A 16,005-nucleotide genomic window follows, 5' to 3' on the forward strand; every position below is an offset into this window, starting at 1 on the left:
CTCTACTTTCCATCAAACACTTAGCATTGACTAGGCATCGGGCACTATTCTAAATGAATTCCAATGGTCCTTCATTTAATCCTTATTGCAATCAGTGACATAGGTGCTATTTATTTTCCATCGATTTGAGTCAGAGAAGGGCTATGTGTCCGGTATCACATTAATAAATTTGTTTCTGTTACATTTGTTTTCCAAACGGTGTTTCAGAGTGGAAAAAATAACAGTGTGCATTTCAACCAATCTGTCTGGAGCAGCCGGGTCTCAGAGTCACAGCCAGATGAAGGCAACGTTTTGGAAAAACATCGTTTACCTATTTTTTTTTAATTGCCGCAGCAGGAAAGATTATAAAATTAAATGAAATAATAAAGTTAGGAATGGACCCACCCCAAATTATTTAGATGCCAAAGTAAGCCAATCCCAGCTGTTATTCCTTACCCTGGCTGCCATCCTCAGCAAGAGCAGTATGGGGGAGTGTGGGCAACCGGCTGCAGCAGCAGCTGGGTCTATTTGTTAGGAGGAAAAAAATAGTCAGTGAAGACAAAGGGAAATTTCAGGGGCTAGCAGTATGAATGGAAACTTGGAGCCTGGCTGGGGGAACCTTAGAAGTGAAACGCCATGCTGGAGGCAACAACATTGCAATATTCCACAAGCATTTACAGGCACAGCACTGCCTCCAGCAAGCGCCTTGGCTGGCAAGAGTTTTATTCCACAACAGCAAAACTTCCCAATGATACATTGTGGGTAAATGTCCTCCTATTACAGCATTTTGGACACTGGAAAACAAAGCAACATCAAGATCTGTTCCAACGAGGCAGTGGGTATTTATGAGCAGACTAATAGGACAAATGGCATTCTAATCTAAACAAAATCTATTCCTAATTATGTTCATTTATATAGGCATGCAAATGCCTAGTGAGCGTAAGTATATATTCCAAAACGCAACTGCCTACAACAAAATCCTAGTATTCTATTTATTTGACCTCCCTTGAGACCAATATGCTAAAAGGCATCTAATGTGTTTCTGAGTGATTACTGCCTTATTTGTGCGTAGACTTTCTCATTGTTATTAATTTCCTAATCTTTCATTTCTATTCTTGTCTAATTTTATTGATTTTAAGCCTTAGAGACTTCTCTTTTCTTTTCCCCCTCCAGATATGAAAATTTTTTTCTACAATCTTAAAATACATCAGACTTCAGTTTGGGCATACATATTTTGGAGCAAGTAAAAAACATTTGGCAAAAAAATCTGTCAAAAGCAGTGCCCAGTACATAACTTTTATCTTATTTCTGAGAAATATAATGACAAAGATATAATTATATTCTTTTAATTATAAGCATAATTAACTTAACTGTAATATTTTTCTTCTTGCTACGGTTATCTAAATATTACAAGGGAATTCTGCTTTGGGAAATTACTAGAAAATCAAAGCATATTAATGTGTTGAAGTTTAAACATTAACTTCTCATAATTGTAACAATGTAGTAACAAAATTGATTTTTTGGGTGGCTTGTAATACCATTCCAGTGTTTTATAGTCCTAGCTTCTTTCTTCTTTCTTCATTCTAGACAGATTAAAAAGAACTATTAACTTGTCCCTTATGAACAAGAAGATGCAATTATATGGATAATTGAGTACACCAACTAAAATGATAACATTTGACTTTGGAAAAAGGTTTTTTTTTTCTATTTAAATTTTAAACACGGGTGGGATGGCTATTCTAAGAATACACCATATGGTTAACTCAAGTTTAAGCAGACCCTTAAATTTTCAGCAAGCTCAATATTCTAGTACTCTTTCCAAGCAATTGTAAAGTTATCTGTCACATAATCACTCATCTGACCGGAAATATGTGTAGCATTTATGCATCATGATAATGTTGAACTTGAAGTTTCTTTTTCCCTTCCTTTTTTTTGTTTCTGTTTTTGCTTTTGATAAGGAAAAATAGCTATATCAGTTTCATCAATAATGACAGAGCTATTTCAAAAGGAATCGCTTTTATTTTCTGTATTTTACACATTTTACTTTAAAAGTATATTACTTTTACCTTGCTCAAAGTGATCAAAATGATCCTATTTTCTATATATTTATTTGACAACTTGACTTTGGTTTCTAAAAATAAGATAATCAGGTGCTTCCTGTTTCCATATGTATTTACTCCTTATAGTAGAAAGGGACAGTGACAAAATGTGTGCTTTCTCCTGAATTAACTTCACTTTTAACCTTTCTGTTTATGTCCATTAATTTCTGCTTTCACATTAGATGTATTATATTGGAGTAATTAGTATGGTGTTAAAAAAAAAACAACTCAAGTATACAATGATTTCAAAACATATTGTCAATTTTTGTAAGATAAAATCTTAAGGCAAATTTTTCACTGGTTCTTTCTCAATTAACTTGGGCTGGGAAATAAATTGAAGATAACTTGCATAAGCTAATTTAATTATAAAACTTGTACAGAGTGCTTATTCTTCTCACTACATTATTGCCTATAGCCATGCTTTTAGAGCAATAAATGCACAAAACAAAAGCAACATAGTCAAAATATTCATAAATCTTCCTTTCCACAGAGATGAACTGATAAAAACAAAAAACTATTCTTGCTTTTGTTCATTTAGAATATTCTTTGGAAACAAAGGTGTTGAATAAGTTACTACCCTTTTATAGTCTTGCCTTTTTCTGCTTTGTGGCTGATTTCTTTGTCTCTCTTCATAGTTCATCACTCTAGAAATGAATCCGCTGCTACACTGGACACTGGAGATTATGACTGAAGCAAACGGAAAGGTGCTTGAAATGTGACATCTATCATGTAATGGCCCAGATGAATTCAAACCACCTCTGCCAAAGCCTTAAACTGTACCTTCCAATAATATACAGATATTTCCTGAATAATTTAAAAGCAGTTCTGGATTTCTCTTCAAAGCTTTCGTAACAGAAGACCTGAAGCCAAAGTGGGACCTAACATTTTGGAGCAGGGATAGAAGAGAATTATTCTCATCGTTTTTCCTGACTTCTCGAATGCTCCTCCTGCGAGGCCTATCATCTCATTTTGTGCCACCTGTATTAGGAACCTATTTAGATGTGGCATCCAGCTGAAGAATTCAGATTGGTAACATTAAAGTGAATAAATCTAACACTTACATTCATACATTAAATGCAACAGACATAATAAATTTATCAAGTACATAAACCACATTAGCTTCTAAGGATCCAAACAATAAAACAATAAACCTGCCTTCAAAAATTTCAAAATTTACCTGTAAATTTGTATTAATCATATTACTCAAACAAGAAAAGTGAGAATGACTTAAAGTCATATTGAAATGGGGGCGATTTGATTGACCATGAACACAGAGCATTTGTCATACTATTGTGTGTAGGAAAGCTATGAACACAGTGGGATTCAGTTACTTAGATATCCAAGGGCAGCCGTGTTTGTAGGAGGACACAGGGCATTACATGCAGTAGGACGGCAGTCGGAGGGAGGCAGGAATGGTGGCAAGATGGGATTGGACCTGGATGATTTGCTCCACGCTTCTTGCCTAGACTTCTCATCCCCAAGACTGTGCTCTGGTTCTTCTTTCCAACTCCATGCTTCCACAGGCTCTTTGTGTTAACTTCAAGTATAGAAAAAAATCCTGCTTTATCACGACTTGTCTCTTCTTACAACTAGACCTTACGGCTTCACAGGAATACTGCTTGAGTAGAGGTGCTGTGTGTGTGTGTGTGTGTGTGTGTGTGTGTGTGTGTGTTTAATAAACTTGTTACTTTAGAATAGTTTTAGATTTACAGGAAAGTTGTAAAGATAGTGAAGGGAGTCCTCATAAAGCTACACCCAATTTCCCTATTATTAACACCTTACATTAGTATGGTACTTGGTCACAGTTGATAAGCCAATATGGATCCATTATTATTAACTAAAATAAGTTTTACTTTTAATGTTTCCAGGATCCCATCCAGGAAATGCATCGCACTTACAAAACTGTGTTTTTTTAATTATTCTTTTTATTTTTAATTATTTTAATGTTATTTTTGAGAGAGAGAGACAGACAGATAGAGCCAGGGAGGGGCAGAGAGAGAAGGAGACGCACAATCCAGAGCAGACTTCAGGCTGTGAGCTGTCAGCACAGAGCCCGACACAGGGCTTGAACTCCTGGGATTATGACCTGAGCCGAAGTCAGACACTTAACTGAGCCACCCAGGCGCCCTGTGTGTTTTTTATTCTTAAATCCCTAGCATGATGATCAGTCTCTAAAGATGGAAGAAGCTCACCAACTAGTCATGGAATAAGTGAATGGCTGAATAAACAAATATTTCTTAAGAAGATACAGAAGCTTCTGAGTCCCTGAAGGAAAAGATCAGGATGTATAACAACAACAACAACAACAACAACAACAAAAAAAAAAAAAAAAAAAAAAGAAGTAGACCTAATTTCATTAGTCCGAGAAAATATTTCACTGAGAGACGAAGGAGTTCTGGAATCTTATAAACTGCTTTTCCATAATCCACCAATATTCGAGGTTTTCTCATCTGAACTCAGTGATAGCATGACGTGTCCTAATTTACACCATCAATAATCATTAAAAACAGATTTCATTTACATGTTAAATTATTACCCATATGTCATCTAGTAAAAAAAAATAATAGGTAGAAAATGGTATAGTATATAATAGACACTCAGGTATTTAAGTATATTTATTAGGATCAAGGGTGTGATTTGGAAATTTGAATAAACAACACCCCGAACGTAGGCAATGGACCTAAAGGGGAAAAAATGAAAAAGGTAACATAAAAGTGAGGCTCCCCTGGAGCATCATCCCAAACACTTAGCCCAGCGTTTCTCATGCTCCAGTGTGCATGAAGTCACCTGCAGGACTTAAAACACAGCTTCCTAAGCGCCAGAATCACTGATGAAGAAGCTCCCAGGAGAGCTGGTGCTGCCAGTCTCTGACACTTTTCATAGCACCCCAGTGTCTATCTCCTCCGGATCCTAGCTTGGAAGAGGAACAGAAGAAAATCCCAAGCAGCTTCATCTCCTCTGCAATGAAATTCAACTAAGCCTTCTGTCACGCAAATTTTTTAGCAGTAGCTCTATCCCTTCAAAAAAATTAAAGAAGCCTTTATGATTTTGTCATTTTGACCGTAACATGGAAGCCAACGACAATAATAAAAAGTTTTGTTTTGTTTTTATCCCCTAGATGGTCAACACCCAGCCTGTAATTACTGGCTTTAGGAATGATCTGGTAAGTCATTTTATTCTATTCACAAGAGTCCTATCAAAAATATTTTTAAAAATTAAAAAAATTAAATGTTCCTTGCCCTCAAAAATCATAAAATGTTTAAAGACAATTCAATAGACAATATTTTAAGGCACAACAACAAAATGTATGTTTCCATGATACATGTACGTATTCTACAATATTGTACGAGATAGATAGTGTTCATCAGTCCCTTTATACTTGTGAGGAAGCTAACCCTTCGAAGTTCAATGATTTAGCAAGAATAACACAGTGTCAAATAGGATATACGTACTAAACATTCAGACTCAGGATTTTAAAATCGTGAGTCCTTACTTATTCTTTCCACCAGAACATAATGTTTCCTAATAGGAATTTTTAAAGTATTTTGGAGAAGTTCTACACACTGGGAGGTCTAGTAAGGGAAGGAAAAGAGTCCTAGAATTTTAGAATTGGAAAGGATCTCAGGAATCACATGATGCATAATAAACTTTTGGAGTCGGGTTTAGGAAAAAAGCCATCAGGAGGCATGAATAGCTATGTGCAATGCTGTCAGCACATTTCCTCTTTGATTTTAGTTCTATAGCGCATCTTGAGCTTTGAATTTAAAGCCCTCTTCATTTCCCATCATTTCCGGGAAGGGAATTGGTCAGAGGGGAAAAGGTCAGCGTCCCTAGCTGCCCTCTACTTTCTGCCTCTTTTATTCCCATTTTCTTTGCTGCTTTGCTGCTTTGCTTCTGGTTCTGGAATTAGTTTGGCTACCTAAACCCACCACTGAGACTTATTCTTAGGGACGCTGCTCCTCTTGCTCTATCTTGTGAATAAAACCCTCTTTTTATTCTGGTTCCAATGAATTAAAACTTAAAACTCAGAGAAAATGAACTGAAATGGCCTAGAAAAAGATGGGCTTAACATGAAGAATATCCTAACTTACACTTAACCCAAGCCTAGCCAAGGTGTAGAGGCGGGGCATGGTCCCTCCTTCCAGGTACCCTAATTCCCTCCTGCTCCAGTCCCCACAGCCTTGACATAACTGGCAGCATGAGCTGTCCATTAGAAACACAGGTGAGACTCAGGGAGCCTGGGTCGCTCTGTCGGCTAAGCGTCCGACTTCGGCTCAGGTCATGATATCAAGGTCTGTGAGTTCGAGCCCCGCGTCCGGCTCTGTGCCGACAGCTCAGAGCCTGGAGCCTGCTTCAGATTCTGTGACTTCCTCTCTCTCTGCCCCTCCCCCACTCACACTCTGTCTCTGTCTCTCTAAAAAATAAATAAAAAACGTTAAGAAGAAAAAAAAAAGAAACACAGGCGAGACAAAGAGGGTGAGTCGTCCAGGTGGCTAGTAAGTAACTTATTTCCTAAGTCATGAATTTCACCAACTTTTGAATGCCTAATGAGTATAATTAAACTTTGTTGTTTAATTCAAAGGTCCTGTCTTCTGTTGATTAAATTAGAGAATAAAAATGAAACAAATATTGAAGATAAACTGAGGACCAATAAATATACACCATTCACCAGAAATATGTTTTCATTCTACTTTTGGGCTAAGATGAGGGTGAAATAAAAATATCTACCTGGAACAAAAGCAGAGGAGGAGGAAAAAAGGGAGAGAGGGGTGGTGATAGCAACACAGGGGGGTAATCAAAGAATGAAGTGGTAAGAGAAAAAAGGGGAGGTGTCTGGTGATCACCCAGGAAAGACAAATGCAGCAAAAAGTAGAGTAAAGAAGAAGACGTGGGAGAAGTGGGAGGAAGAAGAGGATGAGGAAGAAGAGGAGGAAAAGGAGAAGGAGAAGCAGAAGCAGAAACAGAAGCAGGAGCTGCTGCTTGGTTATAAATGAGCAAATATGGTTAACATGTCTGGAGGCCCTGGTTGCTTCACTACAATGCAGCCCCGAGAGGCCTGAGGGTGACTGGGGAGAGAAAGCCCTAGCCTTGCTCCTAATGCATGCCTCACCGAAGGAGCCATAAACAGTTCTTCAGGATTCCTTTGTTTCCTTGGCGTTCCTCATGCCAACCTCCATCAGACTCTCCTTTACAAAACACGACTCTAAATCGTTTTGTTTCATTTATATACCCACTCAATGCTCACTATTGAACACCTACTAAGAGGTCAGGAGCGGTGCCCCAGCCCAGTTATCTTACCTGTTTGTCCAAGGGAAGATAGAATGGAAAGCTTTCTTTCACTTTCAAAGCAAACAATACATGCTAGGCTGTTAGCTGCTTATAAGACCCTGTTTTGTTTAACTTTTGACTGTGTGGTTCAGTCCTGATAATATTAGTTCTATGTGCTTTACAAAGCTGGGTCTACAATAACCTTTGTTAGTAACTTTTGTTTATGCTGTGGCTTTGGTCTGCTATCTCCAAGGTACCAATCAGAAAAGTTGCAACTTTCCTTTTCCTTGAAGTTCCAACTTCCTAATGAAGGATAAATTAATTCCTTATCCTATCAAAAAATAAATACATCTACAGTGACTTACAAACACGAGAGACCCCAAAATCCCTTGTTCCTTCTAGTCATCTACTCCTATAAGAGCTGGATTTCATGAAATAAAATCTTGGCTTGCAAGTAAAAAACTCTAGTGATTAAGGATCCTCCCTTATTTTAAGTTATAAGTTAATAATTAACTCATGATTGCTTTTAGAATTAAAAAAAAAAAAAAAAAGGAACCAGGGTAGGCTAATTCTCACTGAACCTCTGATTCATTGTATAACCTCTGAAAAGCTTCCTACAGTAAAGTATTTGTTGCGCTAATTTGCATGATCTCATGTAATTCTTTCAGGATATTGCAAGTTACACATTACCCCATTTTACAGATGAGGAAATTCATAGTCAGAAAAGAAAGTAACTTGGGATCATACAGCCAGAAGCAAGATTCATATTAGGTATGCCTCCTTCAAAGTCTACAGAGATTTTAGGCCACTGAAGATACAATGTGAGACAGTTTTGCAATACCTGGGCTTAAACCACTCTTCTGTGTGTACTGTGCCAAGGCCATAAGCTGAGTCCTCAAACAGAGAGCAACAATGGCTGAGAGTTTACTTACCAGAAACAGAAGCAGAAATACATTTCTAAGCCCCAGATATCAAGCAAATCATGGATTTCTCCTTTTCATTTCCACACTAGCTGTGGAGGCAAGGTTACCAGGGCAATGGGGCCATTTGGTGGGCATGCCATGAACCAGGCATTAGAACTAAAGAAGGCTGAAAATTTCTTGAGTAATCAGTTGCCTTGGCCAACCCTAGGGCCATATGAAGTCAAGTTATTAGTTCTTCAGACTTTCTGTTCTTGAAATCAGCACATTCTTTGACAGAAAGTGTTCTCTCAATATCAGAGACTAAAACACTTTGTTCAAATGCGGTATTCACATATCTTTTCATTCATAGTCTAGAAAATCCAACCTATAAAATACCCAGTCTTGTCACTGTCATCCATATCATGAGTACAAAGAATAATGCTTGCTTAAGTCCAAGAAATAACTCATGACATTGATAGTTTCTCTTATGCTTCAAATGTTATTTAAAACCATGCTGTGAAAAAAATCATTATTAAAATAACCATAATCCTTTGTATAATTTATATAATATTCTTCAGTGTCAGATGTTGGGCTGAAGACTATTACCAACATTTAGCCCTGCGTATTGAAACTAAGAAAATAATCTAAATCTTCACTGTGCACTTTTTGGAAAGTGTTTTAATGGTATAATTTTACTTTTGTTTTGTTTTAAATTCTCCGAGACTGAACTTAGAAGACCACTTTAACACTGCAGTGGCTATGTATAAAGGGGCATGCATGCATGCAAAGTGCCATTTCTGGATTCCTGCAGACTAAATTCCTCTACTAAGCCACAGAAGAGTTTTACACACAAAGATAAAGGAGTAAATCTTTGCGCGCTCTCCCACTAAGAACTCCCAATGATGATTCCAATAGATATCTTTGATGAAATAAAACTGACTCTGCAGATTGCTAACAATAATAATTTTCACCAGCAATGACCAACTTGATGTTTGGTTCTTTATTGTGTTGTCATAATAGAACTGAGGCCATCAAGTTGATCTCATCCCAGAGAGACCCTCCCTATGAAATAGTCTGAGGCTACAGGACAACTCTGACATAGACAGCAAAGTGACAATATGGCAACAGATTTTTGAAAGAATATTCCATTGGGACCACATGCCCACTGCATATATTTAAGAGTCAAGAACAAGTATCAGTTCTATATTACGTATAGGACACTCTCTTTATAAAGACTTGAGAAACGATTTTACTCAACTATGTTATTTTTCAGTCCAAAATTGGCCCAGTTCATTTACAAATTCCATTTACTGCTCATGCTAACTCTGACCTCCCTTCGCCCTATCTCTATATTAAAGCACAACGGCTTTACCAATGTAACACCCAATATCCAGGTAAGAAGTAAATAATTCATATTCATTCAGGGACTTCAATATATCCATATGCATTTCTGTGATATGTGAGCAGTATCTGTCTATCATAATATCAAAACTACAAAGGATAGCACCATCTAAAATCCTTACACAGACTTCACCTACAGAAAATATATTCTGGGTAAACCAAACTCAACAAAACATACTGTCATTCCTTTCATCCTACCCAGTACTTTTAATTTCACATAAACTATTTCTTAATAAATCTACCACTTAATTCTCACCGACTCTCCCTGCGGGAGAACTGGCACGAGGTTTGTATTTACTCCTGGGTCCTATTTAGCAACTTTCTTCATGAATCATGCCTTATGACCACTTTTTATTTATTAACCACACAGGGATATGTGACTAATGTCACTATTGATAATACTTTGTTACTGGCTGAAAAACCAAAGCTATGAGCTGGGTCAGGAAAAACTGGCTCAGCCACTGCCTCTTTTTTGTATTTGCTCTGGATATGAAATGAATACAGCCTCCAGGATGATCATTTAAAACATTTCATTTTTGTTATGCTCTTCTACAATTCTATCTCAATTTTCTTTCACATAAGCTAGAAAAAGAAACAGAAAGGTGTGGTGTGAGGTGAATATGTGTAATGAATAGATATACTACATACACACCAATAGCAAAACTATTGGCCATGAATCTTGTAAAAATGCACGGATGCGACCATCTTCTAAATTATTATAACTAGAGATCAAAGGTATGGAAGACGGGATTTGGAGTGAATGCAACCTATCATGGTAAACCATGTATTTTATGCTAATTAAGACCAACTTCTTCTTTCTTCTGTGTTAACATCATCCTAGCATTTATTGATATCCAAACTCAGGCCATTCCCCAAGATTTTTCTCCTTAGGACATGTTTCCATCTAACCTTCTTCGTTTATATCAGTCTTCACAAAACATTGATAAAATAATTTTTAGGTTATAAGGTACTTTCACGGTTTCGTCGTTCCATTTGATTCTCTCAAAAACCCAGTAAGATATACAGCGAAGGCACCATTACCATCCCTATTTTCAAATTAAGGAGACTGAGGCACAGACAGTTACCATTAGTATAAGTGGAAGGAGAGACCTCTGACTCTGCATCTGAAGCTATGACAACTCTGTATTTAATTGGTTATAATATCGAAATACAGATAGACTAACACTCTTTATCCCACTTTTTTATATGGATAGATATATATTCAATGCTCAAATCTACATTTATAACATCAACATCTGCTAAGAACGATCTTCGGCCATATTTATGCCTTCACTTCTGTATCTCCTCACCAAACATCCTCTGATTACACAGCCATTCTCCTTGGCCTCTGTGACTGTGTCACTCTTTATTGGGTCTTTGAATACCTACCCCATCTGCCAAGCTCCCTTGACTGAATTTCTGGGGTTTTCCATGTACGTTGGGATTTCTTCTTTGACGTGGGGCTTTGCTCATTTGTTTTTTCTTGTTTGAGCTCCATGAGCAAGAAGGTTATTTTTGCCTTCCCTGTAACCTCATTAATGCAGGATGGTGAGAGATAAGGAGAGAACAGACATCGACAGAGGGCAGAGGCTGCATCTAGCAGGATTCTTCTCCCTTTATTTTCTTTCCTTCACTTCTGTCATGAGAATCAGAGCTATTTTTCAAGGAAATCCTTGGGTAGAATATTATAAACTTGCAATAATCACACCAATATTATCCTCTTTAGAGTACTGGCTATAAAGTTGGCCATAATTTTTAACTATTCATAAACACTTAAACACTTGCCTGGTACCGTTAATCTCAACTCAAATCTTGACTGAAAAGTCTTACAAAGGAGAACAGCAACTTGCTATAATTTTATTTGTTAACACAATTTATCTTACACCTGTAGAACACATTAAAGATACAGGCATTGCCTCAACAAGAGTAAATGTGTCATCACTTAATCCACTAAGCCTGCTTCTCAGTTAGGGAGAAATTCAATATTTTCCCACTGCAGGTGGAGCGCAGTGGGAAATCAGCAAGAAGATGCTCTATATCTGATACCAATTTTCTACCTTGTCTCACTCCCTCTCTGCCTTTTCCCCCTTTTAGCTCTAATGATCTCTCCTCCTCTTAAACACTGTTTAAGGACATGCCACATCCAAAGATAGAGAAGGATAGAGGAAAAGGGAAAGTCATTGGCATTTTATGTAATTCAGCTCAAACTTTTTATATGATGCTGCAACTTCTACCTCTTTTTGGGGAAGAGACATTAGACTTGTGGTCTCAGGTGCCATCTTGCTAACGAAGGAGGTAAGAAAAATATTTGTCTTTCTCCCATAGAACATAAACCACCGCTATGAAATGAATCCCTGGAATAATCCAGTAGGTCACCTCTAGAGAGCCCTCGAGATTTATCTGCTGGGGGTCAGGCGGCAGTTCAGAGGTGTTACAGTATTTGTATACAGCACTGTTTATATTTTGAAGGACCATGTACTCACTTACAGTATCAATCCACTAATTGATCCATTAGTAAAATTGTACCATTTCTGGTATCATTTAAGGTAGCAAAAGATTATACTCTGAAATACCCCACCCTTAGTTTTTGGATACCTCTAAGACGTCCACTGAATTTCAGAGTGTAAAGAGTGTAAAGGCTGTTTAGAGTGTGAAGAGTAGATGGGGCTAAATATTCCTGCTCCAGCAGTCCTTCCCTTGCACTGAGTCACCTGCAGTGCCTACATTTGCTGCTTCTGGTTGGATCTCCGTGGTGACCTCTCAGCTGATTTTGCTGGCTAACATGCACAAGTGAGAACAGTCTATTTTCAGGTGACTGTATATCGTCTTTGTAGAAAAGCACAACATTGTGCATTTCAGCTAGTGCCATCACATCAAAAGGTTAAGAAAAACCAAAGGGAAATTTTGTGGTACTTTTCGGTCTAGAGTCCACATAGATAGAAGTTCTACTCCCACATCATCTAACACAACCCAAAAAATCCATTCCAGATTCCTCTGATTAAGAGAGGTAGTGGGGTGGGGGGGGAAAAAGATGTAGTCAAGGTGAGTCTGAAAACAATAATATGCATAGCATTTAGTTGCATTAGAGAGTTTGGGTATGCTTTGACCAGATTACAAACTCTCTAATGAAATATTAATATGATATAGCTTCAAAAATATACTGATAGTGAACTACTGAAAACAAGTACCTAATAATGAGGTATAAAAGGTTGATACCAGGTGTAGTTAGAAGAGTGGCTCACCAAAACTGGCAGCTTATCCACTTGGCTACACAAGAAAAACAACCCATTTATTACATTCTTCTCCTGACATCCTTCTTTGTCCATAATTCATCACATCAAATTTTTTACATTTTGATACATTCGATCAAGCTTCTTAGAAATATGCATTTTGATACACACCATGATACATCTTCCCAATTCAAATAATTTGTGCTAATGTTAGGTACTGTATTTTAAATCCTTTACAGATACACTGTCCATGTGTCTCTTAAACTCATGTTATCTACCGGGGAGTACAGTAGGAAAACTATTTAAAAGAAGAAAGTATTCATAGCTTGTTAACTAGTCTAAAAATGAGAAATTTCTATGGTCCAAATCAGCGGATGACTGTCCAATAAAAATAAACAAACAAACAAAAAAGGTCAATCATGACATCTAAATTTGAGGCTTCCCTTTGTGTTTCTCCCTCTGGTAAAGATTACACCTATACTTTAAAAATACAGGTTTCTGTAACCGGGACAATTTAAAATCTTACACAATGGAAAAGTGGTTCTTATGTAATTGTTGTTACTACAACTGTTATCTGTCTTAGTGACTAATGACAGATAATAAATACTTCGTTGCAGAAAATTTTTTCCAAATTACATTTGGGTCAGTAGTCACTTTCTCAATGTGTGGGTTTTGTTTGCTGTTTGTTTGTTTGTTTGTTTGTTTACAGAAGAATCACCAAATCTATTCATGACTGGCTTTTACTGGTCCTGATGCAAAAGCTATCTTTTGATCATTTATTTATGACCAAATGCTGCTTTACAAGACATAGCTCAGAATAAAATATTTAAGCACTTTCTCCTAGATCTTCAGTTAAGCAATATGAATTTACACAAAAAGAATCAATGCTAGTGAATAGTATCCTGATACTTGAATCGATATAAATCAGTTTACAAGGATTGCTAATAAACGCTGAACATTTTTTTTTTGCCAGACATAAAAGAAATTCTAATAATCAGTTCAACTAAAAAGCTAATTTATATCAGTCGTTGGTCATTTTAATTACACGGTGATGACTTTGTCATCATGGGCAAGAAATCATTTTGCTTCTCAGGAATTTCATTTTCCCCTCCTCCTCTCATCCCCATTGTGGACAACACCAAACCTATACTGCACCTCTCTCTGAAGCCCTTCTCCAACATCCGTGTTTCCCATCATGCATAAATTGGTATTCAAATACCTACTGCTAACTTGGATTCAGCCCCTCCAGGCTATTTACAACCTGCTTCCTGTCCTCTTCTGTTGTGTCTGCTAGTGAGTGAACTTCTCATTAATAAAACCCAATATTTACAAGACAAAAATAACATCTCCAAGTTGGCATGCAATTTTGCACTATTCTCAGATGCGGTATGACATGCTAATCAGAGGCACTTAGAGTCTTAGGTCAGTTTGGCAATAATGTTTTTCAGCTGCATTTTAAGGGTCTGTGAAGACCAAAGATCTAGGTTAAAGGGCTTTAATTTTTTTCTCTCTCTTTTTAACAAAAGGATCTAAAAAGGTGACCTACCTTTATGTGACAGACGTAGGCGGGGGTGAGGGGTATCTGCCGTGTGCCCTCCCGTCCAAAGCTCCAGTAAGTAACCCCACAGGAGCCAGGTGACCAGGTTCGCGGCCGATGCCATGCTGCCTGCTCACCGGGCAAGCCCTCCGATCCGCACTTGAAGGCGGGTCTGAGTTTTACTTAGGACTCCCCTCCAGGGGCAGCGCGTGAGAGGCTTTGTCACAAATCGAACGCGTTGTCATCAGAAAGCACGGTCCCAAAGTGCCATTTGCCAGGCTGTATTTGGCTATGTAAGACCTTTCTTCCCCGAGGACAGTTGTTTATAAGCCGGGAGCAGGAGGACATTCCAAGGAGTGAGTCTTTCGAGCCATGTCCTGTCCAGAGCTCTCTTCAGTAACTGTGCGGGTGGACTCGGGAGGAAACTGTGGGGTTTTTTTTTTTAGTCACTTCTGCAAGCGGTTCATTGAGAAAAAAAAAAAAAAAAAAAAAAGCCCTGAGCACACGCACTGCCTTCCCCCCGTGGAGCTCTTCTCTTCTGGCTCCTTGAAGCCTCTCCGAAGTCAGCCTCTTGCACTGACTTGCCAAACAGCTAGTTTTAATTCACCTTTCACCTTGCTAATTAAAAACAAGAAGTGCCATTCCCTCCAGGAGTTGCAGGATCCACCCAGCAGGGATGCGTTCTGTCAGCGAGCTGTGTTTACAGGGAAAGTTCAGGCAGGGTTGAGCTGTTTCTAGGAAGTGTTTCTGATCCACGTGCCCCGCTCCCACCCGCCCTCCCAGTATTACTGGCCCCACGTCACTCAGCGCAGGAGACAAGTCCGCGCTTTGATGGGGAGCGGGGATCAGGAGGGAGAACGGGATATAATAGGCTGATTATTGAAGTACATACAACAGAAGAGGATGGAGCCTCAGGAAGGGCTTTTAAATGCTCGCTCACCAAGATTAACCCTTGAACACACGCAGATTCAGTTTAAATAATGGATGTGTCACCATCCAGCACCCACATTGATTTTTCTTCAGTTTCTGCTGAAATTGTATTTTTTTCACATTTATGGCTTTTTTAAATTGATTACATCTTACTAATGTATTTTCAACTCTCGTATGTTTCTTATATGTTTCAAGAGCCTGGAAAACATGTCATCTGTGATTGTTTCATCTGTTAATGTGTTACTACTAACAAATTATTTTACCTAGGCGAATTCTTCAAACCTATTAAAAGCAAAACCTTTTTTCTTAAAGCAAACCATAAATTTCAGCCCAAGTTTAAGAATACATTTTGAAGTAATTTTCTCCTAGATATGGTAACTATGGAAAAGTTGAGGTTTTCTATAGGACACATCCCAGTAAAGCAGGTATTAGAAAGCACAGGATGTGAAACACGTTAGGATTCCACTGCTATGCACTTTCCGAGTTTATTTTCCAAGAACTATGTTTGTGTAAATAAGCTTAACACAATAGGTCAACTTTACAATCTACTTTCAATCAATCTCAAAAACTAAACCAAACACTCTGCAGCGGTTGGCATGGAAATGAATGTTCCTATTTGAAGATACCAATAAACTTGAATAGGTATTTCATTTGATACT

The 16,005-nt window shown here is 37.9% G+C and overlaps 1 protein-coding gene across 1 annotated transcript in view; it reads right to left on the reverse strand.

Moving 5' to 3' along the window:
- SEMA3E (semaphorin 3E) overlaps nt 1-15,136 on the reverse strand; it is a 243,916-nt gene extending 228,780 nt beyond the window's left edge. Inside the window, exon 1 of the mRNA XM_043588729.1 lies at nt 14,426-15,136. Coding sequence (XP_043444664.1) covers nt 14,426-14,540 — 115 coding nt within the window. The 5' untranslated portion in view covers nt 14,541-15,136. The remainder of the gene's footprint in view (nt 1-14,425) is intronic.
- Between the last annotated feature and the right edge of the window lie 869 nt (nt 15,137-16,005).

Source organism: Prionailurus bengalensis, chromosome A2 (assembly GCF_016509475.1).
Source record: "Prionailurus bengalensis isolate Pbe53 chromosome A2, Fcat_Pben_1.1_paternal_pri, whole genome shotgun sequence".
NCBI lineage: Eukaryota > Metazoa > Chordata > Mammalia > Carnivora > Felidae > Prionailurus > Prionailurus bengalensis.